Genomic DNA, 24,949 nt, shown 5'->3' with positions numbered 1-24,949 from the left:
TGGGGGTGGGGCTAAAAAATGAAGGAAAGGCAGGAGAGAGAGAAGGAGGGAAAGCGAGGGAGGGAAGGAAAGAAGGATGAAGGGAGGAAAGGGAGGGAGGCCAAGGGGAAGGCTTTGCAAAGATCAATACTGAGAATGTTCCCTGAAGGAATAGAGATGTGTGATTAATTCAACCCTGGGCAGCTGAGGCCCAAAACAGAGTAGGGGAGAGTAACCTGAGTGATTCTACCAGGCCCTGAAGGGCTCCTTGCAATCACTCAGGCCAGATTGTTTCCTGGAGGCATAGAAGGGGCAGTATTTAAGCCTATTTGGAGGCTTCTGTTTAGTCTGAGGTTGTCCGGAAGGGAGCCCAGGCCCGAAACGTGCCTGCTCAGGGCTCCATGAAGTAAATCTGAGGATGAAAGTTGGGGGCCCAGATTGGGTGGAGCCCCTAAAAGGAGGCAGCCTCCCTTGGCTTCTGCCAGGAGGAAGTTGGCCCCTGTGCAGGGATTTGGTTCAGGACCACATAGCAGGCCTCAGGCCCAGATGTGGTGGGACCGCCATGTAAAGGAAAAACAAAGCAGTCCAGAATGACATGTTGGCCAAGCAGACAAAACCATCTGCAAATGCCGGTGGTTTAAGAATGCTATTTTTAAGGCCCTGGTATAAGTGTCTGGTTGAAAGAAGCAAGGGAGCTTGCTTCCCATACCACTTTATTTACCCTTTGGAGGAAAACGTATATATGTGGTAATATATAATAAAGGTCCATATACCTCTTTTCCAGGTACCCTAATCAGTATTTCCCGCTGACTACAGATATCTTCTCCTAGAAGTGCCCCACCACCCCAGACTCCAGAATCTCAGCACGGCACCCCTCCAGGCTTCGGTTTTGATAACAGACTCCATCTCCCCAGTCCTCCTCCAGGGACTCAGTCTGAGACCTTAGCCCTCTCTCCCACATCATGATGATCTAGCCTCCCGATCATTCTGCCTCCAGGATGTCTCATACCTCACCCCCGCCTTTTTCCCCTCCGCTGTTACAGGAATATGTCATTCTTTTTCTATCTGTTCATTAAGCACTTCATTGAGCATCCATGAGGTGCCAGGAATTATGTGGGAGAGTGGAGGTCCAGGATGAGTAAAGCATAACCCCTGCCTTCAAGGAGCACACTGCCTGGGGGCGGCGAGAAGCCCAAACAAATAATGGAACATGAGTTCCACTTAAAATAGGGACAGTGCGAGGGTTTTAAGAGCAGAAGAGAAGAGGTAAATAGCTCTTCCTTAAAGGGTCAGAGAAGCTTTCCATAAGAGCTAAATATTTGAGCAGGGTCTTGAAATACCCAGAGGATTTCACCAGACAGAACAGGGGCCCAATCACATCTTTTCTCGACTATTCCAAGAACCCCCTCCCTGGTCTTCCAATATCCAGGCTCTTACTCCTAAAATCTATCCTCCGCACGTATCCAGAGATAGCCCCAAAGCCACAGCCCTGCACACATTACTGCCCCCACACAGAATTTTCAACTGCTCTTTACTGGCTAATGATTTATGGTCAAGCTCATTAGCACAGCACTCAAATCATCCCCACTCTTCCACAACTTTGTTCCCAGCCTCATATCCCCCTGACCCTACAACTTCCCCTCCAGGCCACTCACCTCAAGCCAATCACTCCCTCACCCTGCAGGCCTTGCATGTAAGGTCTGTTGCACATCTCTACTTGGCGAGACCTTGCTCAACCTTCAAAGCCCCGTCTAAATACCACCTCATTATGCAAACCTCTGGAACCCACCACAGAACTCAGCTTATACGTGTCTAGAAGCAGTGATGAACTGCTGATCATCTGCTATATATGTTGCTGTCAGAGGACACCTCTCTTCCTTTGTCCCACCCAACCTGGCCCTCCAAGAAAGCAAGCCCACTTTTTATTCACCTCAATCTGCTCAGCCCCATCTATGCCCTGACATATAACTGCTAACAAGTCTGTGGAACTGCAGCAAAGGAAAATGAATCAGGGTGGAGAAGAAAATGCCATTCCTCTAACCAAATTTTGTTCCTTTCTCCTCTTCACCCCAAAACTTCTGTCCCTTTCCCTTGGTGACTGCGTTCCATAATCTCTTATCTTCTATTTCTTTCTCCTTTTCTAAATCATTAGCTGAGCCACTAGCAAAGAGGGGTCTGCCTCCCTCTGGAAAACACACACACACACACACACACACACACACACACACACTCTTCAAACAACTGAGTTCTGAGAGAATTGCTAAAAGCCTTCCTTCCAGTAGAAGCCCTTTGGGTTCTGAAGGCCAGGAAGTGCTTCGTTTTATGTCCAAACAGGAGTGGCTTTCACTGGAAAATCTTCAAGTGCAGTGCATTACAGAAACGCTTCAGATGCCAGCATTTCCTGGCTCCAGACCTCATTCTGCATCGCCGTGGGCAGAACTGCCCCTTCCCGGGCTCGCCAAGTGATCCCCACCAGCCATTTCTGATGATTAAAACTTGAAGGAATTGTTACCTCTGACGCGAGCTGAGCAGAATAAATAAACCCCTGCCTCATCATTCCGAGAGGCCCCTGCCTTTCAACTTCATCAAAGCGAACTGTCAGACAGCACGTCGCACACAAGTAACTTCTAAAGAGAGCGCTGCTTTCTTCCTTCGCTTTAAAAGGAGTGCTTAAAAGGAGAGGAAAGAGGAAAAGTCACTGAACGGCTGTCGTCTGCCAAGATGGCCAAACAGGTAAATCGCTGGCTTTCGGAAGAAGAGCAAATGTCAACAGCACTCAAGCCTCATCCTTTCGTGCCTGGTCACTGGTTCGCCATCGTCCATTCTACTGCTGCTTTGCCAAGCCCTGCAAACACATCGGTCTTTGGGGAGTGGAGAATTACACAAAGGCAAACAAAAGATTGCTTCCAAACTAAAGAGTGGGTGGACACGTTCTCTACCTTGATCTGAGACAGCAGTTACGTGGGTGTACACATATGTGCAAATGCACTTAAGATGTATGTACTATGCACTTCACTGTATTTTATGCCTCAATAATACATTGATAAAAGTTTTTAAAGGATGGTCTCCCCCAGGCAAAGCTGTCGTCTAGAGACCTTTGTAGGTTCTGAATAGTCCTAAAAGAACCTCCAAATGTAAAAAAGGTTCCTCTGCATCCCACCCACCCCCCAGCCCCGTGTGGGTCCAGAAATGCCCAGACTTCTTATAAGGATTTCTCCAGGACACAAAGACAGAAAGCAGAAGAAGACAGCAACCCAAAAGAGAGAAGCCCGCTCTACTCACTGGGCCAGCCTCTTCTTCCTGAGATCAGGTGGGAGGAAAGGAGTCCCACCCACTGCCTCCCAGATGGAGCAAATGAAGACCACTGGACCCTGATGGGCACAGCATACAGGCATCAGCTGCACTTACCAAGCTGCAAAACGCTCAGCTCCCCATCAGCCTTGCTGGACACTGGCAATTGATTTTTCCTAGAAAAAAAAGAAAATGTCAATGTACCAGAGGAAAATATAAACAGCAGAGAAGAATGCAGGGAGCACTCGCTGGGGGTTCAGGAGATGGGTTCTCTCTAGTCCTGGCCCCGCCCCTCATATGTGCCTTGCCCCAGTCACTCTCCCTTCTCTGAGCCACAGGTTCCATATTGGATGGGACCAAATTGCCTCCAAAAGTGCCTTTCAATTCTGTGTTCTCACACACACACACCAGCCAATACAGGATGATAAACCCTGTAGTTTGACACTTGCAAAGAACCAAAATGCAAGCGTATCTTGCTGATGTCATTATGATACTGCTAGAAAACACACACACACACCCACACACACACACACACACACACACACAAGTTCTTGTAATCACTGCCCATATTTTTTTCATCTCATTCTATTTTCTTTTTTGTTTACTTCCTTTCTCCCAGCTTTTTTGTAAAGCTATCAGCTACCACTTATAAGAAACCTCTAAAGTGCACCAAAAACCTATTCTGTGATTCTGATTTGTAAGTTCAGGTATGTACATGTGGAGCTTTCTAAAAATGGCCCACCTGTATTTTAGCTCTCTTTAGATATTTTTTCCCCTCCAGCATGCATCGATTTGTACTAAAGTAAAATCTTTTCTTTTAAAGAATGTATTAAAAATAACAATATTACATCACTCTCTGAAAACCCATTCACTACGTTAAAATGACAGCTCTTTTGAACGTGGAATTGAAATATATTTTCCTCCAACATCCTTGCAGGGTAAGATATGATTGAAGTAACAATCGTAATCTCGCCATGGTTCGTTCTATTGAATTGGCTTCCTCCTGAAGATGTATTGAAGGGGTGTGAGTGGAAGACCACGGAGGACTCACGGTACCAAATCTGTGAACACGTACTGCTTTGGACTCTGGGTTTCTTTTTCTGGCTCCAGAACACAGAGCTCCTTCCCCCACCCTCCCAGGCAGCCCTAATCCTCCCCCACTGGCTCAAGCCTATTTTCCTCAATTCAAAATGGCAAAATTCCTATGTCCCTACACAACCAGGATTCTGCGAGCATTCTCCTGGGACTGGTAAAAGAACAAGCTGGAAAGAGCATTTAAGGCCTGAAGGAGCAGTAGAAGGAGGTGACGGAGGAAGCAGTGCAGATGCTGTGTCAGAGCCCCCCTTCCCCAGCCTGCAGCAATGAGAAACAGCATGCTCATCAGAAGCTTCTGGAAGCGTACCTCTCACACGGCAACTGGCTATGCCACTGAAGGCTGAGGACCCGAGTCCCACTTTTATCTGTCCCTTCCGTCACTATTCCCTCCGGGGACTAAGGCAGAATGCCTCCCCCCTGCACCTCACTATCCGTTTCTGCAAAGTGAGGACTGAGCCATGGTACTAAATGGCCTCTAACACCTGCCTTGAATCATTTCAAGCAGGGAACAGCAGGCACAAAGCCATCTCTGGACTACCCCGGAGAAAGTAACATCTCCCTTGTACCCATCTCTGTTCTCTGCCTCTTCATCTGTCACCCGGATCATTGGAATGGCCTCCTCACGGGTTTCCGGACCCCCAGTGTGATGCCCCACCCCAGACCATCTTCACATGGGTGTCAAAGGCATCTTTCTAGAAAGCAAACCTGACCGTGCCACAGCCTGGCTGAAGTTCTTCCAGGGTTCCCCATCGTCACCACCAACAACAATAATATTTATAAAAATGACAGCAATCATAGCAGCAAACGCTCTCCGACTCCTTTGACTGTTCTAGGCACTGTGCTGAGTGCTGTGCAAGCAACAAAAGCCATCTGCTCCTCAGGACGGCCTTATGAAGTAGCCGTTGTGCTGAGCCTCAGAGAAGTCCGGTAATTTTCCCAGTTACACAGCAAGCAAGTGGCAGCACAGGAATTTGAACCCAGGCAGTGACCCCAAAGACAAAGGCAGCAACCACCACACACACTGCTTCCTTAAAAAATAAAATCCAGGATGGAGTGCCTGGCTGGCTTAGTCAGCGGAGCCCGCGACCCTTGATCTCGGGGTCGTGAGCTCGAGCTCCACGCTGCGGGTAGAGGTTACTTAAAAATAAAAATAAATAAACAACATAAAACAAAACCCAGGCCCATTAGGGTGCCCTATGGGCTATCATGACCTGGCCACCTACCACTCCACCCTCTGCACCCTCACACTCCACGCGCATCTCCTGAAGCTTCTCAGCCTCTGCCTCTATACCTTTTCGTAAGCCCTTCCCTTCTGCTAGAATATACTTTGGCAAACTCATGCTAATCCCCTACAGCCCAAGTGGGATGCCACCTCTTCCTCAACTCCAAACGTGCGTTCCTTCATTTCTTCACCCTCTCATTCAGCAAACACGTGGCAGTTATCTGGCAGGCCAATCTCCCTGCCCAAAGGAGACCCGGGCATGCAAAAGGACGAGACATAAATTGCAATTTGACATGGTGTAGTGGGCTGGACAACAGCCCCCAAAGATATCCTGTGAATAGTGCCTTATATGGCAGAAAAGACTTTGCAGATAGCATTTACATTGAGGATCTTGGGATGGGAGAGTGTATCCTGGATTACCCAAGTGGGAACGATGTAATTACAAGTGTCCTCATAAGAGGGAAGGAAGCAGAAGGATATACGACCCGGAAGAGGAGGGGTGGTATCACACCAGAGGCAGAGGTTGGAGGGACGCGCTCTGAAGACGAAGGAAGGGCCACAAGTCAAAGACGTGGGTGGCCATGAGAAACTACAAAAGCAAAGAAACAGATTCTCCCCTGGTGTCTCCAGAAAGAACCAGCCCTGCCAACACCTTGACTTTAGCCCCAGTGGAACTGATGTCAGACCTTGATCCTCCAGAACCTAGTGCCATAATAATAAACTCATATTGTTTTAAGCCACTAAGTTTGTGGGAATTCGTGACAGCAGCCACAGGAAATGAATACATACAGTAAGAGAAATAAACAAGGAGGGACGAAGGACCATGGATTTTCTGGGTCAGCTCTGTACCCCTCATGCCCAGCACCTGGTCAGGGCTCCATAAATGGGTGCTAAGTACCAGAGTGACCCTCACAGAAGTGAGGTGACTCACACAAGGTCACGCAACTTAGGAGTGCCCAAGCCAGAACTCAAACCCAGGCCGCTGGCTCCAAATGCTTTATTTTGTTCTTTCTTCTATCTCATGCTTCCTTCCCCTGTCCGGAACCCTCCATGGCTTCCCGTGGCCCACAGGACAAAATTCAAACCTCCCAAGTGGCCCCCTTGGCTCTTGGGGGCAAAGCCTTGGAGGATGTGGGTGGCCAAGAGCCACGGTGAGAGGGTGGTGATGATTTTCCTGCCGCATAGGGTACAGCCAGGCCTCTCCTGGGTCATGGGACTTCCACCCGGAGCGCCATCCATCAGCCGCAAAAGCCCAGCTCAGATGCTTTGTGCCCATTTCCCATAGATCTCATCACCAGAGGAGACTTCAATTATGCTCACACTCAGGGAATGTGTTTATTGTTCCTTTCATGTGTCCCTTTGTGGCATAAGCATTGCAAAGTTTAAAAGGTCAGTTTAAAAGCATGTTCTTGCCTTTGAGTGAAAAGCTATTATGCAAAACAATGACAAAAAGATAAATCAAGGAGTCAAAACACTTTTTCAAAATGTGATTGTGCAGATAACCCAGAGATATGTGTCAGAGTGTGCATCTAATAAATCCGCAGGAGCCAGGCTGTAGACACCCAGCTTGTCCGCTGTGTCTGAGGTCACCGCTTCCCACCCAAGCTCCCCTTTGTGGCCCTAAGGGAGAAGCAAGGACCAGGGCGCTGCAGGTGTTCAGGGCTACACGGGGCCAGGACTCAATCCCACATAACTGAATCTTGGCTGGGTAGGAAGAGCTACTTGGAGACCTGAGTTCTCATCCCTTCTCTCCCAAACTCTGCATGCCCGCAGGCAAGTCATTTACCCTCTGTGGGCATCAAGTGCCTCATCTGTCCCTCAGGGGAAACCTGAGCATGCTGGTCATTGCAGGACATGACCAGGTACAGGGGCTCCAAGAAGCCTGAGGTGCCGGGTCACACTAGTTTTGAAGACGCTCTACTGCCTCAATATTTCACTAGCTCTTAACATAAAAAAAGAGACGAGGAGATGCTCCTTCCTGAATGTTTGGTACTGGACACGTGGATAAATAAGTTACGGAGTACAAAAGAAAGGTGTCCCATGAGAATAAAGATATTGACCACTTACTATATATTCTATTTGATGAAAACTCAGAACCCCGTGTGGACGGAGTCCAAATTGACCCCACTCACACGGCACAGGAATCCGGAATAAATAACATAAAATTTTCCTGAGCCAGTGATATCCTAGCACACCTAACTAACGCAATGTAAAAGTATCTGGAGGGGCTCTTCTACAAAGTAGGTCATACAAGATTCCCCAGGGGAGACAGATTTTTTTTTAAGCCCCACTGAAAATATGCTCAACACTAAAAACTGGTAAATATATGAGAAAATCATGCATCATAAGTGAAAGCCAGATGACACAGCCAATAGGACTCCCAAGAACTTGAGATGATAGAACAACAATCTAAAAGAGACTGTAATTAGAATAGGAAGACTTTTTAAAAAGGAATGGAAATCAGAGGCACCTAGCTGGCTCAGTCGGTAGAGCATGTGACTCTTGATGTCGGGGTTGTGAATTTGAGCCCCACACTGGGTATGGAGATTACTTAAAAATAAAATCTTTAAAAAAAAAAGAAAGAAAAAGGAATGGAAACTATAAGGAAAGACATAGACACTACACAAAAAGAATGAGCCATTTTGAAAAGTAAATACAATCATAGAAATAAAAAACTTATGGACATATAAGGATGGTAACAGATAACAACATATGAAATTTACATAGAAAATGCCGTGAATCTGTGCTACAGGAGGGAGTGAGGGAGGAAGACAGGGACAGGTCATGGACAGCTCTTCTCTGTACGACACCATCACCTAATAAATGTAAAAGGAATGAGAATATGATAAAAATTAGACAATCACCATTTTATACACTCCTAATATGGGAAAAGATTATCAATGGATGGTAAAACCACTGGTTAAAAAGTTTTTGAGGAACGGGATAATCATCTAGTCTGAAAGTTACCGATTCCTCATTAATTGCAAAAGGGAAAATTTCCTTTATAATGATGGAGAGATTGGCAGGAACCACCTTAATGGAGTGATCCAATTTAGCATCAGCAGAAATCAAACAAGCTGACAATATGTGCTCCTGATGTGATGTAATGGGAAATACACAACATCACATATGTATTGTCCTTGCCCAAAACGTGTTTAACATAAACTTAATAATGAAACAGACATTATCTAGAATGTGGTCATTCCATAAGACAACAAGACTATACTCGTGAAAAACTAAGAATAGAAAGGAAATTGTTTGAGATTAAAAGAGACTAGAGAGACATGACAGACAAACGCAGGTAAACCTTGAATGGATCCTGGATTGAAACAACTAAAGCCTAAGAGAACATTTTGGAGCCATGTGGGGGAAATCTGATTATGGGCTTTATGTTAGCTGATGTTACGGAAATTTCTTGGGTGCCTTAATGGTACTGTGGTTAGGCAGCAGAACATTCTTGTCCTTAGGAAATGCAAGCTGTGATATTTAGGGATGAAATGCCACAATGCCTGAATTTTACTTTCAGGGAAATCATCAAAAATGTATGGGTTACAAATATGCGGAGAGGGGAGAAGGGAGAGGGAGAAAAAACAAATGCGACAAAGTCCTAGAATCACTTAATGTAGGTGAAGGTCGTATAAATGTTCATTTTTCCATTCTTTCAACTTTTCTATAGGTTAGATCTTCTTTAACATTGGGGGGAAACTTGGGGTAAGCTTAAAAAGGAGATCAGATACAATGAAGAGATAAGAAATTACTAGGGGCCATCAGATGACATGACCTGGAATGCAACTCAATCCAAAGAGATCAAATATATGAAAGAGCAAAGAAGAGACATGGAGGGAAAAAACTTTAATTCCAATGCCCATGTAAAAGGAGTTCCAGAAGGAAAAATAGAGGGAGTGTGAGAAAGGATAACTGCTAAGAACTTAGCAGACATAATCCTCACAGAAACCTAAGAAGCCTCAAATGGCACATGTGGAAATAAATATACTCCTAGAAATGTCATAGTGAAATGACCAGAATATTGACGACAATGAGAAAAATCTTAGCAGAAAGGCAGGCTATCTATAAACAAAAACTACTTTAATAAAAGACATCTTTAATATTCAAAATATTAAAGGTAAGGACAAAATGAAGACATTTTCAGAAAATCACTGAAAAAGTTTAACATCACAGACCTTCACTGAACAAACCACTCGTGGACTTACTTTAGCAAGAAGGAAAGTGAACCCAGAAGAAAAGAGCAGGAAGAAAGCAGTGGCGAGAAAAGAAATCCATAAACATGTAGATAAACCTAAATGAGAGCCGATGATAAAAAATTAATAACAATAGCACTAGTTAGGGGGGTGGTTAAAAACAAAGGGATAACGTTAGACAACAATACACAGGAAACATGGGAACGGGAAATGAGCAACTGAAGCTTTCTAAAATCCTTGTATTTTTTGAGGGGGTAAAGAGATTGATTAAACTGAAACTTTAAGTCATTATGATAAAAAATATTTTAAGAGTTACTGCTAAAATAGTAAAAACATATTTATATAACTTCCAAATCAGAAAGCCCAAGAAGAAAAAATGAACACCACTTGATTCACAAGAAAGTGCCACTGTGGAAAACAGGTTGGCAGTTCCTCCAAAAAACTGAATATAGAATTACCACATGATAGACTTCTACTCCCAGGTACATACCCCAAAGAAGTGAACACAGGGACACATGTTCATAGCAGCACTATTCTCTATGGCCAAAAGGTAAAAACAACTCAAATGTCCACCAGTGGAAAAAAAAATGTCCACCAATGGATGAGTGGATAAACAAATTGTTGTGTACCCACGCAATGGAATATTATTTCACCCTAAAAAGGCATGAAGTACTGACACAGGCTACAACGTGGAGGAACCTCGAAAACACGATGCTAAGCAAAAGAAACCAGAGACAAAAGGTCACATACTGTATGATTCCATTTATGTGAAATATCGTAGATTGGGAGTTGCCAGGGGTGAGGGAATGGGGGCAGAAATGGGAAGAAACTGCTGAATAGGAAGAGATTTACTCTGAAGAGAAGAAAATGTTTTGGAACTAGACAGAGGTGATGATTACCCAACATTCTGAATGTACTAAATGCCACTGAATTGTTCGCTCAAAAATGGTTACTTTGAAAAAAAAGGAAAAGAGAGGAAGAAAAAAAGATTAAAAAAAAAAAGCATGGCAGCATGAAAGTACAGAATACAAATGAATTCAAGTGTATCAGTAATTATAATAAAAGCAAACAAATTCAATGGGCCAGTTCAAAGAGACACTCAGACTGTTTTTTTTAATAGCAATATGCTGTTTTGTGTCACAAGGTACGTGACACAAAAGGTGAACCATAAAGCGTGGGGAAAAAAATAGATCACTTTTGGGCCAACCATTTAAAAGCTAACGTAACTGATGCTGTACCATCAGATTAAAAATAGACTTTGGAATAAAAAGCATTATTAGTGATAAACCTACAGAATAACAAAAGGAAATTCAACAGGAAATTCAATAACAAAAGGAATTCAACAGGAAAATTTAACCATTTTCAACCTCTATAAAATGGGTTAACTACAGTCCTACCTCAAGCGACTGTGGTGGCAATGAAACAGGCTAATCCATCGAGTACTGAGAAAAGTGCCCAACACAGAACTGCCACATGCTCGCAAACACGATGAAACCTCGATTCCAAACACCTACACGTATAAATACAAGTACAAAACTATGAAATAAAATAACAAACAACTGCATCAGCCATGAGTCTGAGGCAGATCTTGGCCGAGAAAGGATTGAAGTATATTTTAACATTAGACAGTCCAGGAGCACCTGGGTGGCTCAGTCGGTTAAGCGTCCGACTTCGGCTCAGGTCATGATCTCATGGGTCTGTGTGTTCGAGCCCCGCATCAGCTCTGTGCTGACAGCTCAAAGCCTGGAGTCTGCTTCGGATTCTGTCTCCATCTCTCTCTACCCCTCCCACCCCTCTCTCTCTCTCTCAAAAATAAGTAAACATTAAAAAAAGAAAGAAAGAAAACCCAATAATGTTAATTCACACCAACAGAGGGAAAAAATGGAAAACAATCTCAATAGATGCAGCAAAAACATTTGATTAAAAAAAAAATACTCATACATATTTTTAAAATAAAACCTAGCAACGAGGCGCCTGGGTGGCTCAGTCAGTTGAGTGTCCAACTCTTGATTTCGACTCAAGTCATGATCTCACAGTTCGTGGGATTGAGCCCCACGTCGGGCTCTGTGCTGAGTATAGAGCCTGCTAAAGATTCTCTCTCCCTCTCCCTCTTCCCCGCCCCCACTCAAAAAACAAATAAAGATAAACCTAGCGAGCCCAAAGGACAAGAAGGGTTTCGCTCTACTTGACATATATGTACTTCAACCTGACCAGACATCCTAACACTGAAGCCCTGGAAGCAGTAGCCAGCTGAGGATGTCACACCCCACGGGACTCAAGTCTCCCAGAGGTGCACCAGAGGCAGTGCAGCAAGACAAGCGAGACCGACGAGCCGGCGGGGGCTGCAGAGCCCAGGTTTCCCGACACAGGTTTAGCACCCTTGCTACTGCCCGACTCCCAGCAGCACCTCCTTTCAGGACTAGACGGTAATGAAGCAGAGAGCTATTCCGCGGTCAGCGGACACAGACACACTGGATGGACAAGCCACAGGACCAGCTCGTGCCAGAGAAGATGCACCACTTCAAGCTGTGATCGCCTCCGAGTCTCAGCTTCCCTTTTACCAGAATCGTCTTTGGGAAGCTACGAGGGCCCTAACACCTAGTGATTCCGGACTTCGGCTCTCGGGACCCACCCCTTCCCCACCTGCAGACACTCCTTGGACACAGGAGGGGGTGGGGGTGGGGGGGAGAGCAAGTCCTTAGGGGGCGCCCTCTGAGGAACAGCTGTATTAGGTTCTTTTCCTCACAGTGACCTTCCACAGCCTGTGCTGAAATAAAGCCTCTCCTTAAGGACTGAACTTCGGAGGAGTAAGCCTTAATGAGGCAGATCCCTGAGGGCCAGCTGATTTAAAAAGAATTAAAAAAAAAAAAATCAAAGCTCTCTATAGAAAAAAAGACTCTTCACTTTCCTGCTCTCCATTTCTCTTTGGCTTCCCACAGAGGCTCAGCCAAGCTCCCCCAGGTAAAGGTACAGAATCATGGTGACCTAGATTGGGAAGAAGCTTGGGGGTCACCCGGCATAACCTTGGTTTGATGGATGAGGAATCTGAACTCTGGGGAGAGGAAGGGAGCTCATCCAACGTCCCCACTGCCCAGATGCCCCCCGGGGGATCCATGTCCCAATCTTGAGAAGCCCTCTATCTCCCTGGGCAACCCAATCCTCAGACACTTTTTAAATTAAGCCCTAAAGAACAGGAGGCCTCATGAAAGGTGGGGCTGTTGAGAAGTCATCCTGTGCAGGATCACAATGTTTAACCGATCTCAGTTTCATACCCTGCAGTTGCCAGTTCCCAAACTGTTGACCTTCACTATATAAAAGGAATCTTTTTTTTTTTTTCTTTCCCCCTCTCTCTTTTCTTTTTTCTTAAGGATGTGGAAAACTTGACTAGAATTGCCTGGTCTGACATTTCCTGTGAGAAAGCACTCTGCTTGGAATACTGTGAAAGCAATCTGCCTTAACAATTCAATCCAAATAAATTATCTTCCTGAAACTAGTGAAAAAAGTTAATTGGGAATTGGGCTGCATACCCAAGTCTCTCTCATCCGGGTCCATGATGACGAAGGTTGGACAAAGATAGGGATCGCCCGGTGAGGACAGATCTGGGGAAGGGGAGGGGGCACGGATGGCCCTGCATCCTCCTGGAAAAGCCATCTGCTCAGCCCGTCTAGCTGGAGAGAACACACGTACTCCAGCCTCTTGGACCATTGTTCTTTCAGGGTGACGATTTCTCAGCTTAACTATCTTTCCGTATGTGCCCTTCCCCACAGGCTTTGGCACACACCCTTGATGAGAAGTGTGCAGAGCCAGAGCAAGATCTGAAACCAAGTCCAACATTTATTTCTCTTTCCTTGAGTCAGGCCGGATTCTGGCACATTCCAAAAACAGAGAAGAAATTTACCCAGTTACCAAGACATCAGACTGGGAGGGTTCCTTCAAGGGCACACAATTCACAAAACAAAACTGTACTAGGTGTGACCTTCCCTCGTATTATTCTCCCCTTCTCCCAATTGGCACAAGGCCTTAGCATACAACTGGTGTTTAATGAATGCCCCCTCGGAAAGCTGACAAGTTCTCAGAGTTCACCTAGATACGGCTCTTCCATCTGGAAGGGCTGGAAGGGCCAATCCAGACCATCTAATGTAATCCCGCAGCCCTGTCAGGGATAGGAGTAAGGTGGTGCCGAGCTTTTGCTAAGGACCCTGGCTAGTGGGCAAAGCCAGAAACAGGACTCTCATCTCAGTTCGTTTTCATCTATCCCATGATGGATATCGGAAGCACTGATTGCACTTCCTTAAGACCCGAACGCATTAGGACAGGTTGACTGCTCTTCCCTTAAAGCCGCTCGCAGGGGCTTTGCAGCTCTCCCAATTGCTATCTCTTGCCCTTCTCACAGGCTACACTCTCCTGGGTGTGGCTGAGCTCAGTTCCACAAGGAGACTGGTGCCCAGAGGCAGACGTTGCCCAACAGGAAGCGAAAAAGTGGGTAGAGCTGGTGTTATACCAGGGAAAGAAAAATATCCTCTTGAAGGAAAGTGGTCTCTATGGAGTGGATCTCTGGCGCATGGCCAAATTCATTGAACTATTCATTCACCTGAGCTATGCAGTTCACCAAGCAGAATGCTGCTAGCCCACGACCTCCCTTGGTCTTGTCTCCTCCCCTCTGCCCACCAGCACATGGCTGCACAGCTCAGCCAAACCTAGCCACCATGAGATGTTGGGTGAGGCCAATGACCAGGGCCAGAGCTAGAGATGTGACATGGTGCCTGGCTCACGCCACAAGGGCCCCGAGGTGTGAGCCCCAGACTGCACACCCAGCAACTGGGATCACAAGCCTGCCTCTGATTAGGGCTCCCGGCCTCAGAGTGAGGACCCAATGGCAAGGCTCTACCAGAGACAGAGACTAGCCCTGGCCCTGCCCTCCCCAAGGCTGGTATGAGAGCCCAGGATGGAAAGGATTGCCTCTACAACCTTGGCCCTGTCCCAGGGAGTCTATAAAGTCACACTTGGCATTATAAAGGGGAAGGTTCTGACATGCCGCCTGAAAGACATTACATAAGAGTTGCCGCTAGTTTCCACAGTGGATTGGAGAGCTGCGTGGAGATGTTTACTTAGCTGCTAGGGTCAGCTGCTTTGGGGCACTGTCCCTGCCCTGTTACTGTCCTAGTAAAAGCCAACACATCCAGGGAAGGAGCTGTCCCAATGACAGAGGTCAGCTTTCTCCAAGTCTCATTAAATAGTGATTCCACTTGGGTTCCGTGTGGCTAAATATGTCAAAGAGTGGCCTAAAACAACTTCTGCGATGAAGTATTTCCATTTTGAACACACAAAACTCTCCCCTGCATAAGCAGTAATAAAAAAGCCATGAGTCACAAATCTGAAACAATGTTGTCTGGGTGCGTTAACTTCTTCTCAATTTTAAAATGGAGAAATTTGAAGAAATAAAATAAATTTTAAAACACAAAAATAAAAGAGAGAAATTTGGGTTCATTTCCTTTTAGAAAACCTTTAGAGTAGGTTTACAATTGAATAATTCTTCTTGTTGGAGCTCATGTCTTCCCCCCAAGTGGTCCTAGATGGATATCACCTTCCCTAGGCTTCTATTTTCCTTCCTGTTACATTCTAAAGCTTCTAAATGTTCCACAGTTTTGTCCTTACGATAAACATGATTTATCTGGGCGTTCAGATCGACTTCACCAAGCCCTTTCAAAGCATAGTTTCTCATTTAATTCCCCCCAGAGGCCTATGTGGGAAGCGGCATTTCCACAAACGAGGACACTGAGGCCGAGAAAGTTGGAAGTTGTCTGACACAAACCAGTTCCTGACACACAGGTCCATGGTCAAGTGAGGAAAACAAGCGCCGATACAGTGCATCTTTCACACAGCGTTCATGTTAAACGCCAGAATTTTATTTCAAGATTATATCTACATTTAAATTTTACGAAATTGGTTTTAACATTCCCACTTGGCCAGAAAACAAAATAACACCACACTGAACAGCATGTGACTGATGGTGACGTTAACGGGGCTTAAGCTCCACGGGCCCTCACCTATGCAGACCCCTTCCCAGAGGCCCAAGCAATGTGCTGGCATGGCCTTCTATTTTTATCAAATTTTGCAAAAATGAGATACTTTTATATTCTTCATCTTAAAGAGGCTGCCAAAACAGTTTACGTTTCAGGCTCTCCACGCTTGGACCTGAACCAAGTTGGTCTCCCAGGGTTCTGTTTTCTGTTTCCAACTTTGTTTTTATGTTGCTGACCTATGAACTCCCGGTGACCCACTGTACCAGATGTCTGACACCACAAGGACTCCTCCGACCCAGAGACCCTGTCATTGTCTTGGCCTCGTTCATACTGAGGAAGGCCCAGCCAAGACTGGCTCTCAGAACATCTCTTTCTCCCAGCTCACAGTGCCCCATCACAAAAGAGGAATCTTCAGGAAATTCTGACCTACTCCAAAAGCACAGAGAACAGGTTGTTTTCTGGAAATTTCTTAGAAAAAAAAATGAGAAAGAAACATGCTGCTTTAAAACCAAGTTAGCTTTGCTAACTTTGAGCATTACGCCACTCACACACATAAAACCAGAGAACTGTGGAATTTCCATGGGTGGACCAGCCCCAACTCAGGACGAGCACACCCTGAGCTAAAATTAGATGTGTCCCTGAGCCAGTTCGGCTGCTTCCTTGTGCCTCTTCTGGCAGCCATTTTCACTTGAAATGGGGTGTGAGGGTCCCTGGGTAACAGAGTGTGGGTCCCCTCCCTCCCCACCTGCCAGAGTTACAGCCTCTGCCTCTAATGAAGAGTTCCCAGCTATTGAGCACGGGTGGTTTCTGTGCAGGAAGCCCAGAGGATGGGGGTATTCAGTGGGGAGCTGGGACACTGCCCAAAGGTAGGGAATCCACGATGCAACTTGACGAGCGAGCACTAAAGCTGAGGAGCCCAGAGCGCACCTCACACAGAAGTCAGGAAATGGGGACTTAGAATTTTAGCACAGGACAAGTATTCCTTCCCAATTCCTTAAGAGGTAACACATTAGTGTGAGTTTGTAAAAGGGGGGAGAAATGCAAGGAGCACAGTCTTGTCTACTTAACAGAGAAACTTCTGCTGAAGCAGAATGAAGCCCTTTGGCAAGGCTCTGGCTTCCCTGGTTTCTAAGGATCTGAATCCAAATAACACAAGAATGAGACTGAAGGCACACGCCCTCCAAAACCACATCTAGACTCCTTGCTTCTCCAGGCTGCACCCTTCTGCCACCCATCACCTGTCCCCAGGGGGGCAAACGTGAGGGGCCAGAGATGGCAGCCCCTTCTGGACCGTGTGGGCGAGAAACGGCCCCGGCAGCACAGCCGACAGGAAGAGCTTTGACCAAAGGTATCTGGAGCTTTTTCCAGAACAAATATAAAAACCATGTGAAGCAGCTGGACTCACGTCAGGCAGTCTCCTGTTGGAAATGTCACGTTGAGCCTCACGATGTGGGTGTAATAAAAAAATTTAAAAAAAATCAGAGGTTGCAAGAAAACATCCGGAGGGTCTGCAGAGGGAAGACCCAGGCAGCTTGTACTGCCAGCTTGTGGGTGTATGGGCTCCGGTCCTGGCAGTGTGGGTAGGGGAGGCCGGAGCTGGGGGACAGGCAGGCGTCAGCTTCGAGTGCCCACCAGGATGACACTGAAGGAAGCTGCTTTCTGTGTGTCTGGACCAGGTGTATGGACTATTGTTTCTGCAACAGCCATTGGTTCCTTGGAGACCAAAGGGCTTGAGGATGCCCACATAGGACAGAGAAGGGGCTGTCATACCACTTGCCGGGCATGTTGGGGCATTCGCTCGGTACTTCTTGGCCTGGCCCTGGGCTTTGTATCATCACCTCGCCCAGATTCCAACCTTTAGCGGCACACCACGACCCTGTTACACTTCTTTAGGATCTTTTCTGAGAGACAAAAGATAGATTCTATTGACTAGTCATTTTTCCTATGTGCTCCATGCGCGTTTTCCCTTTTTAATTGGAAAACTATTGAACCTACAGGAAAAATGAAAGAATAATACAATGAACACCAGTATACCCTTCACTTACAGGGACAAATTATTAACATTTTACCACATTTGCTTTTCTCCCTCTCCTTTCCTCTCTCCCTCCCTCCCTCCAAACACACGCAGACACAGAGAAACACACACACTTCTTTTTTGTTTTTTGCTGAACCATCTGAAAGTGAGTTATAACGTCATCCCTAAATACTCCATCCAGCCTGTATCTCCTAAGAACAAGGACAGTCTCCTACAAAACGCATGTGGGGTTTATTTGCATAACACCGCTTTTTAAAGCCACGATCCTTATTTAGGCTCTCCCACATCCCGACATCTGGTAAATACACCTTTCAGAGTTATTTTCTTTAAAAAGATGGAGAGAACAATCATAATGTCTTTATTTAATGGGCCAGCTCCCCTTTTGGTTTTTATCTAAAATGGATACTTTCAACTTCTCTTTTCTTCTTTTAAAACACTCCTAGGAGTGTATTGGGTTTTAAGGATGCCTGACTGTCCACATCTAGGCTAGAAAGCGGCCTGAGATTTGTCAAGAAGCTGAGGGGGGGCCGGGGGGGTGTGGAGAGGCTCTGGGTTGTAGCACCCAGATGGATTTCCTTGACTTCCGCTGGCCTTGGTTCCTAGACACTTGTCAAAATGCCCATATAAGTTCATCTGCCCTCTATAGAGTGGCTTGTGGAACGTGGATGTTCAGTGCGCCATTGCTCCATGAGGAGAGGAATATGAAATTATGAAGGTGATTGTAAGGCCTGCAAAAGAGCCTCCAGTCTCAGATGATGGCAGAGAACTTGGTCATGGTGTCCATTCAGGAAGTTTTTTGGCTGGTTAATTTTTTTTTTTTCTCATACAAAAGAAATTTTATTTGAAGGCAGAAAAGCTGAACCAAGTCAATTATAGGAATGCCACCCTCCTCTCATGGACTTCCCATTTCTCTTTACACCTTCACAGAATCTTACAAAGCCCTGAGGCCCAGTGCAGTAGCCCTGAGATGGAAGACCACAGCCACGGGGGCCCAAGCAAGGGCAGCCAACTGTGCCAGCCTAGGGGGAACTTCTAGAAAAGAGACAGGCAGGAGCACACCTCTGTGTGAACCTCAAGAGCTTTCAAATGAGGGCCCAGCCTCACCTTGGCCTTGAGTGTGAAAGGGAGGAAATGCCTCATGGAAGGTAAATTTAATCCACACATGCTCCCTGAAGACCTACTAAGTGCCTGGCCCCAGGGGGGAGACCCGTCCTGAGGCACAGGAACCCAGGTCATGCTCCTCTTCACCGCCTTTGGCCATGGCCCACATGGCCCAAACAACAGATCGAAACATTTCTCTTTGACCATCATAATCTCCCATAATCTCTAATCTTACTTCCCACCTCTTCCTTACAAAATTTCCATTTATTCAGGAATATATCCATCCATTTAAGAAACAGTGTGTTTTGGACAACCAAAGAGTAGGAAAGATAGCCAGTATTTATTAACTATTGTGGGCCAAATATTCCATATGCATTATTTCCCTTATTCTTCATGACGATCCCGTAAAGACAGGTATAATATCCCATTTCTTAGTTGAAGAAACTAAGTCACAAAGCAATAAACAAAAACATCATGCCCGAGGTCACCCTGTTAGTAAGTGGCAAATCTGTCCAATTCTAAATCCCAGGTTCTTTCAACCTCACCAGGCTGAGAGTCACTAAATCTGTTAAAGATGGAGAGCCCTGTTTCAAAGTCTCAAAACTCGATAAAACGCAACGTCTTCCAAACAGCAGTCCTCAATAACTTAACAAAGCTTTGCTTCATTGGACTAAGTTTCAAATCACTCAAAAACCCTTCTGAGCAGAACTGGCTCTTTCACTGGGGCTTTCAAAGCTACTCTGAGAACTTGTAATGCCCCAGGCCCGGCATCACGACCTCAACTACCGTTGTGGAGAGTGGCAGAAAATGAATCTGGATACTGTCAGTGCAGCCCCTCCCAGGCCCAACCCAAGGACACACTTCCTGCCTCTTGGGAGTCTCTGTGAATGGCTGGTTTCTCCTGTGTGGCTGGCACCCAGCCTTGGGCTTACAAACATGCTCACATCTCTCCAGTCCTGGAAAAAAAGACCCTGTTCCCTGACCCTCCCCGGTCTGGAGCTGCCATCCTGTCCCCGTGCTTCCCTTCACCTCTAAGCTTTTAAAAAGCTCCATGCTCTGTGTAGGTGACCTCACCCACACCATTCCTCGATCTGCAGCAGTTGGCCTCCTGCCCCCAGTACCCTCCTGAAAGAGCTCTCTCCAACACTTCTTCTGTCAGCACACCTGGTGTGTCCTCCCCCAAGGGAGCACAGAAGCGTGGGATTAGTGATTCTGCGGACAGAAAAAGTCACCTGAAAGTAGCAGGCAGCATCTGTTCCAGGCCAGGTGCCGCAAGGCTCCCAGCCTCTCCTGAGGGTCCAAAACTGTCACCTTCCTGCTTCCTAGAGACCCTCTCTTCCCTCACCTCCGCAGTCCTCCTGCTCTGACCACTGTTTTTCCTTATCACACCAAACACATGGCTCTCCCACTCAGGATTTGGACCCAGGTGCTTTTACCACGTACCCTTGGCAGTGCCCATCGTTCCAAGGACTTCAGCTTTTGGCCCCATGCCAGTACCTCTCATGCTTCCATTAAGCGTTTCCCGGGATCTACACTTCTGCCCCACACCTGACTGTGGACATGAAGGCTCAGCTGGACATGCCCAGGATCCGACTCACCTCCCCTTCAGGGCCCCACCTCTGCTACCTGCGCACCCAGCCTCCCGGCCCTCCTTGGCCCACAGCCACTACACCAGTGTGCCCACCTCTTTGCCCCTGCTTACACTGTCCCCTCAGCAGGGGACGCCTCTGCCTCCTAAACTGCCAGATCAACTCTCCAAGTCCTCACAAATGGCAGCTCCCCCACAGCCTTTCTTCCCAAGACAGGGGCCTATGGACAGTGGTTGAGACTGAGGCCCCAAGAGCCAGACCGTCTGCATGAACTCAGACCGGTTGGTCATTCTGTGCCGCAATTTCCCCACCTATAAAATGAAGACGATAACTCTCCCCATGTGGCTATCAGGATTAAATAAAGTAATGTATCTAAAGCTCTTGCCACAGGACTTGTCAAATGTGAGTGCTCAAGAGCTTAATTACCCCTGAAATAATCCAGACCTTAGTTCCATGGCTCTCTGCCCTTGTCCCCTTGTCACTTGCCTTTTTTTAATCCTGTATGACAGTCATTTGCATGGATGTCTCAGCCTCTTTGGGACAGGAACCTATCCATCATCTCTCCTTCCAACACTAGTCGAACAAGCAAGACGTACTCCATAAATGCTTTGTTGAATTGAATAAAATTAAATAACATGTATTTAGATTGAGATCAAAAACTGTTTACTCTATTGGGAAAAGGCTCCACTTCTGAGGGACCCATGGCTGCAAAAGTGGCCTCAACAGGAAATGGAAGGAATCCCATGGCTTTAGTAACTTCTTGTGGAATGAGCAGAGAAAACAAAGTAGAATTTTCTGGAATGAGGCACACACATGGAATCCAGCTATACAGGAAACTGCCCTGGCAGGCCATCTTTGCGATCTGAAGAACTCTACCCAAAATGCCCTTGACAGAACGCAGGATCAAAGCCCATCTTTCTACAGTAGAGGCACCAGCCTGAGTGAGTCACAGCAGTATTCCATCCCACGGCCGCTGTTTGGGAAAATGAGCTGGGGAGTCACAAGGGAAGGTCCGCTCCATCAGAATAGAAAGGGATTTAGCAGGGGAAAGACATCATCAGCTCTCTCTGCCCCAGTCCCCAAGGCAGTTAGCCTAACAAAGTTACACTCAGGGTGCTAACAAGAATGCCCATCTTTTCCCTAAACCAAAGCCCCTTCCCAATCTTTAGGGAAAGCTATGAGCTTAGGCTCTTTCTATATGAGCCCCCATAGATGCACATCATCCATAAATGTCTACAAATGCAGCAGAACCCAATACAGGCTCCAGAAAAAAAGGGTTCAGGAGGCTCCAGAAAAAAAAGGTTCAGCTGAACCACCAACTGGGTGGTTCAGTTGGTTAAGCATCCAACTTTTGGTTTCGGCTCAGATCGTGATCTCGTGGTTTGTGAGTTTGAGCCCCGCATCAGGCTCTGTGCTGGCAGCACCAGCACAAAGGCTGCTTGGGATCCTCTCTCTCCCTCTCTCTCTGCCCCTCCCCTACTCATACTCTCTCTCAAATAAATAAATAAACTCTAAGAAGGAGGGGGGTGCTGAGGAAAATTGAGAGAGTTGCTTTAGCTTTCAGGAATGAGACTCCCAGGAATACCAGCACACTTTTTCTCAAGAAATCTCAGACTGGGAGAAAAGGAGAACAATGAGTATGTCCAGGCACCACGGTGAGGCCCTTGGCAATTTCCCAACTTGGCTATTCCAACCTTGCTCACCCTTCAAGGCCCAGCCCAGGAACACCCCCTCCTCTAAGACCCTGTGGCATCTGAATGGGCACCATCCACCTGGCCTGGGACAGATGCTGCCTGCTACTTTTAGGTGACTTTTTCTGTCCAAAAAATCATGAATCCCACTCTTCCGCGTGTTCCGTAAGTGAAGGGAAGACCTCACACTTCACTTCCCCCTCCCCAAGGCAAAGCCGATATAATCCAGTTGCATCCAATAAGTGTGGAACAGTTCTGAGCAAAGTTGAGGGAGGATGGGTCATAGACAACTCACCCCCACACTCAGGCAGCTGACAGTCCAGCAGGATGAACAAAGTAGCCTGTGAGCTCTCTTCAGTGTGACATGTGCTGTGAGAACTATGAGAAGGGAGTCATGTCCAGGTGTTGGAGCAGAAAAGAGATCAGGGAAAGCTTCCTAGAGAAGGCAACATTCAAGATGACTTAAATATAGGACATCACAGTTGTGACGGTTTGGGTTGGTGGGCTGGCGGGTTGGTTGGTTGGTTGGATGGATGGATGGTTGGTTGGTTAAATGAATGTATGAATAAAAAAATGAATGAGTGAATGAATGAATACCAAGTGACCCTGAGGATAAATCTGTGATTGTTTCAATTCTACTGAAAATTATCAGTTTAAAGTTTTATGACACTGTCCCAAGCAGATGAGCATAATTTTTGCTTCCTTTCTCCTTGCTATGTACAGTCTCTCTCTTTTGCCCAATACTTATTGCCAGGTCCAGGGATACGGCTAGAAAAAAAGGGAGGGAGGGAGGCAGGCAGGCCCACTCCAGTCCTTAAGGACTTCATGGAAGTAAAGGTGAGTTATGAAGTCACCACGCTATCGTGAGGGTTATCCATGATACCCAGGAGCAGAAGAGAAGCACACAGACTATGTCGATCAGGCCACCGTTAGAGTGACATATGCAAGGCACCTAAGGTGAAAATTTTAAGGAGGCACTCACTCCCAGGTTCATGCAGATGAACCACCCTGAGAACAAGTGCTCCTTAAACCCTGCACCCTAGATGCCCCATTTGCGTCACTCTCATCCTGGTCCTGTTGCTGACCTCTAGATGGACCTCTTTGCAGTTCTGGTAGCCAGGGTCTAGTGAGCTAACTGGCAGACCAGCAAAAAAGCATCATGGAGGGAGGGGGGAAGAAAATTAAAAAGCACCCAGGAGAGAAGAATCTCCATATACTACCCCTGCTGGCAGCCATCTCCCAAAAATTATCCCTGAGCCTTAAGAGCCTCCTTCTATCCAGCAGTAGTGGCTTCCCCGCAGGGAACATCTTCCCAGCCTGCGTGCCTGAACTTGGACCTTGGGCAGAGCCAGCAAGGCCCAGATGTGGTCAGAGGAGGATCGTGGAGCTGCCACTCTGATGTCCAGAGATGCGCAAAATGACACCACTCACCTTTCCAAGGAGAGGTGTGGATGTGCTCTCGCTTCCTTAGCCGCACTTTCTGGATCTCAAAGGGAGTCTGGGTCATGGGAAGTCTCTCCGCCCTAGGCGATGCCCTGGACAGAAGACCCAGGTGCCCTGGAGCTGAAGGTGCCCAGCAGCGAGAATTACCCCACAGGGTAGGGATATCTGCTCCTGTCCTACAGGACTCCAAGTGGCCTGAAATGCGCACTGGGGCAGTTTCTCCTATTTAATCTCCTGCACGTGCGAGGAAACGAGAACTCGTATTCCCCCGTGGGTGGGGGGTTTGGGGGAGCACACATGTAGGGTAAACGTGGGTGAGAGGTGGGAGGGAGGCCAGCTGAGCACAGAGCAGCCGTACCCACCATAGAAGAGAGGTCCCTGGAGTCAGTTAGGAAGGTGAGGCCGGACCAGCACAGGAGCCGCAGGCCGGTACCTGTTCACACGGGGCCTCTGGGACACAGGAAAGCAAATGTGTATGTGTCAAGAGTCAGCTAATTTCAAATCTTTACAGACTGACTCCAAATAATGTGCAGAGATAAATTAAACTGGAAGTCCCACCCATTACTCATCCCATGCAGTGCAGACGGCGTCAGACCCGGGATGCTCGGGTATGGGGAAGAGCCCGTAAACCGCAAATACCACATCCTCAGCTAAGCCTCTGCCAAGCCCCAGATGGCATTGTCCACTCCCTCTCAGGGCACAGCCAGGCATCTGTGTGCCTGCCGGCCTCTGCTCACCATCAGGAGCCTGGGAGGGGATGGGGATCCGGGAGGGACCGGGATTCGCTCCTAGCTCCTCAGGGTGCACTGTCCTTAAGAGGGGCCTGCTGAGGGTCTGCTGAATGAAATCGCCAGCAAGGGTCTCTGGAGTCCTGATGACTGATGACGATCTGCCGCCACCTACTGTCCATTCTGCAAAACCCGAAAAATCTGCTGGGGCCCCCTAATGGCACTCACTGAACCCCTGGAATCGACTACTGGCTTCCACACAGAAGCAGGGACACTGATACTCGGGGCTAAAGCGGAGTCCAGGCTGCACAACAAGGCAGTTTAATTACATTCCTCACCCGATGTCACTGCTTCACCGTGAAGTCTTTGCGTTAACCTTGGCCTCTCCAAGCCCAAGGCCCTCTTCCCTGTCCGCAGCACTCCCTAACCGCTCCAATCTTCCACTCCTCTGAGGGCCACAATCGAGCACCCAAGTACGGACAGCTTCACGAAAGGCCCTGGGCTTCAGAAGCAATGAGCCATCTCACCCTTCTGTAGCCCTAGTGGTGGCCTG

The 24,949-nt window shown here is 47.1% G+C and overlaps 1 protein-coding gene across 3 annotated transcripts in view; it reads right to left on the bottom strand.

Moving 5' to 3' along the window:
- MINDY4 (MINDY lysine 48 deubiquitinase 4) overlaps positions 1–24,949 on the bottom strand; it is a 108,181-nt gene that overhangs the window by 55,752 nt on the left and 27,480 nt on the right. For all 3 annotated transcript variants that reach the window (XM_045495222.1, XM_045495219.1, XM_045495221.1), the window contains exon 6: positions 3,388–3,446. In XM_045495222.1, coding sequence (XP_045351178.1) covers positions 3,388–3,446 — 59 coding nt within the window. The remainder of the gene's footprint in view (positions 1–3,387; positions 3,447–24,949) is intronic.

Source organism: Leopardus geoffroyi, chromosome A2 (genome assembly GCF_018350155.1).
Source record: "Leopardus geoffroyi isolate Oge1 chromosome A2, O.geoffroyi_Oge1_pat1.0, whole genome shotgun sequence".
NCBI classification, from domain to species: Eukaryota; Metazoa; Chordata; class Mammalia; order Carnivora; family Felidae; genus Leopardus; species Leopardus geoffroyi.
Note: the sequence above shows the minus strand (reverse complement) of the source record. Positions and strands in the feature narration are given on the sequence as shown.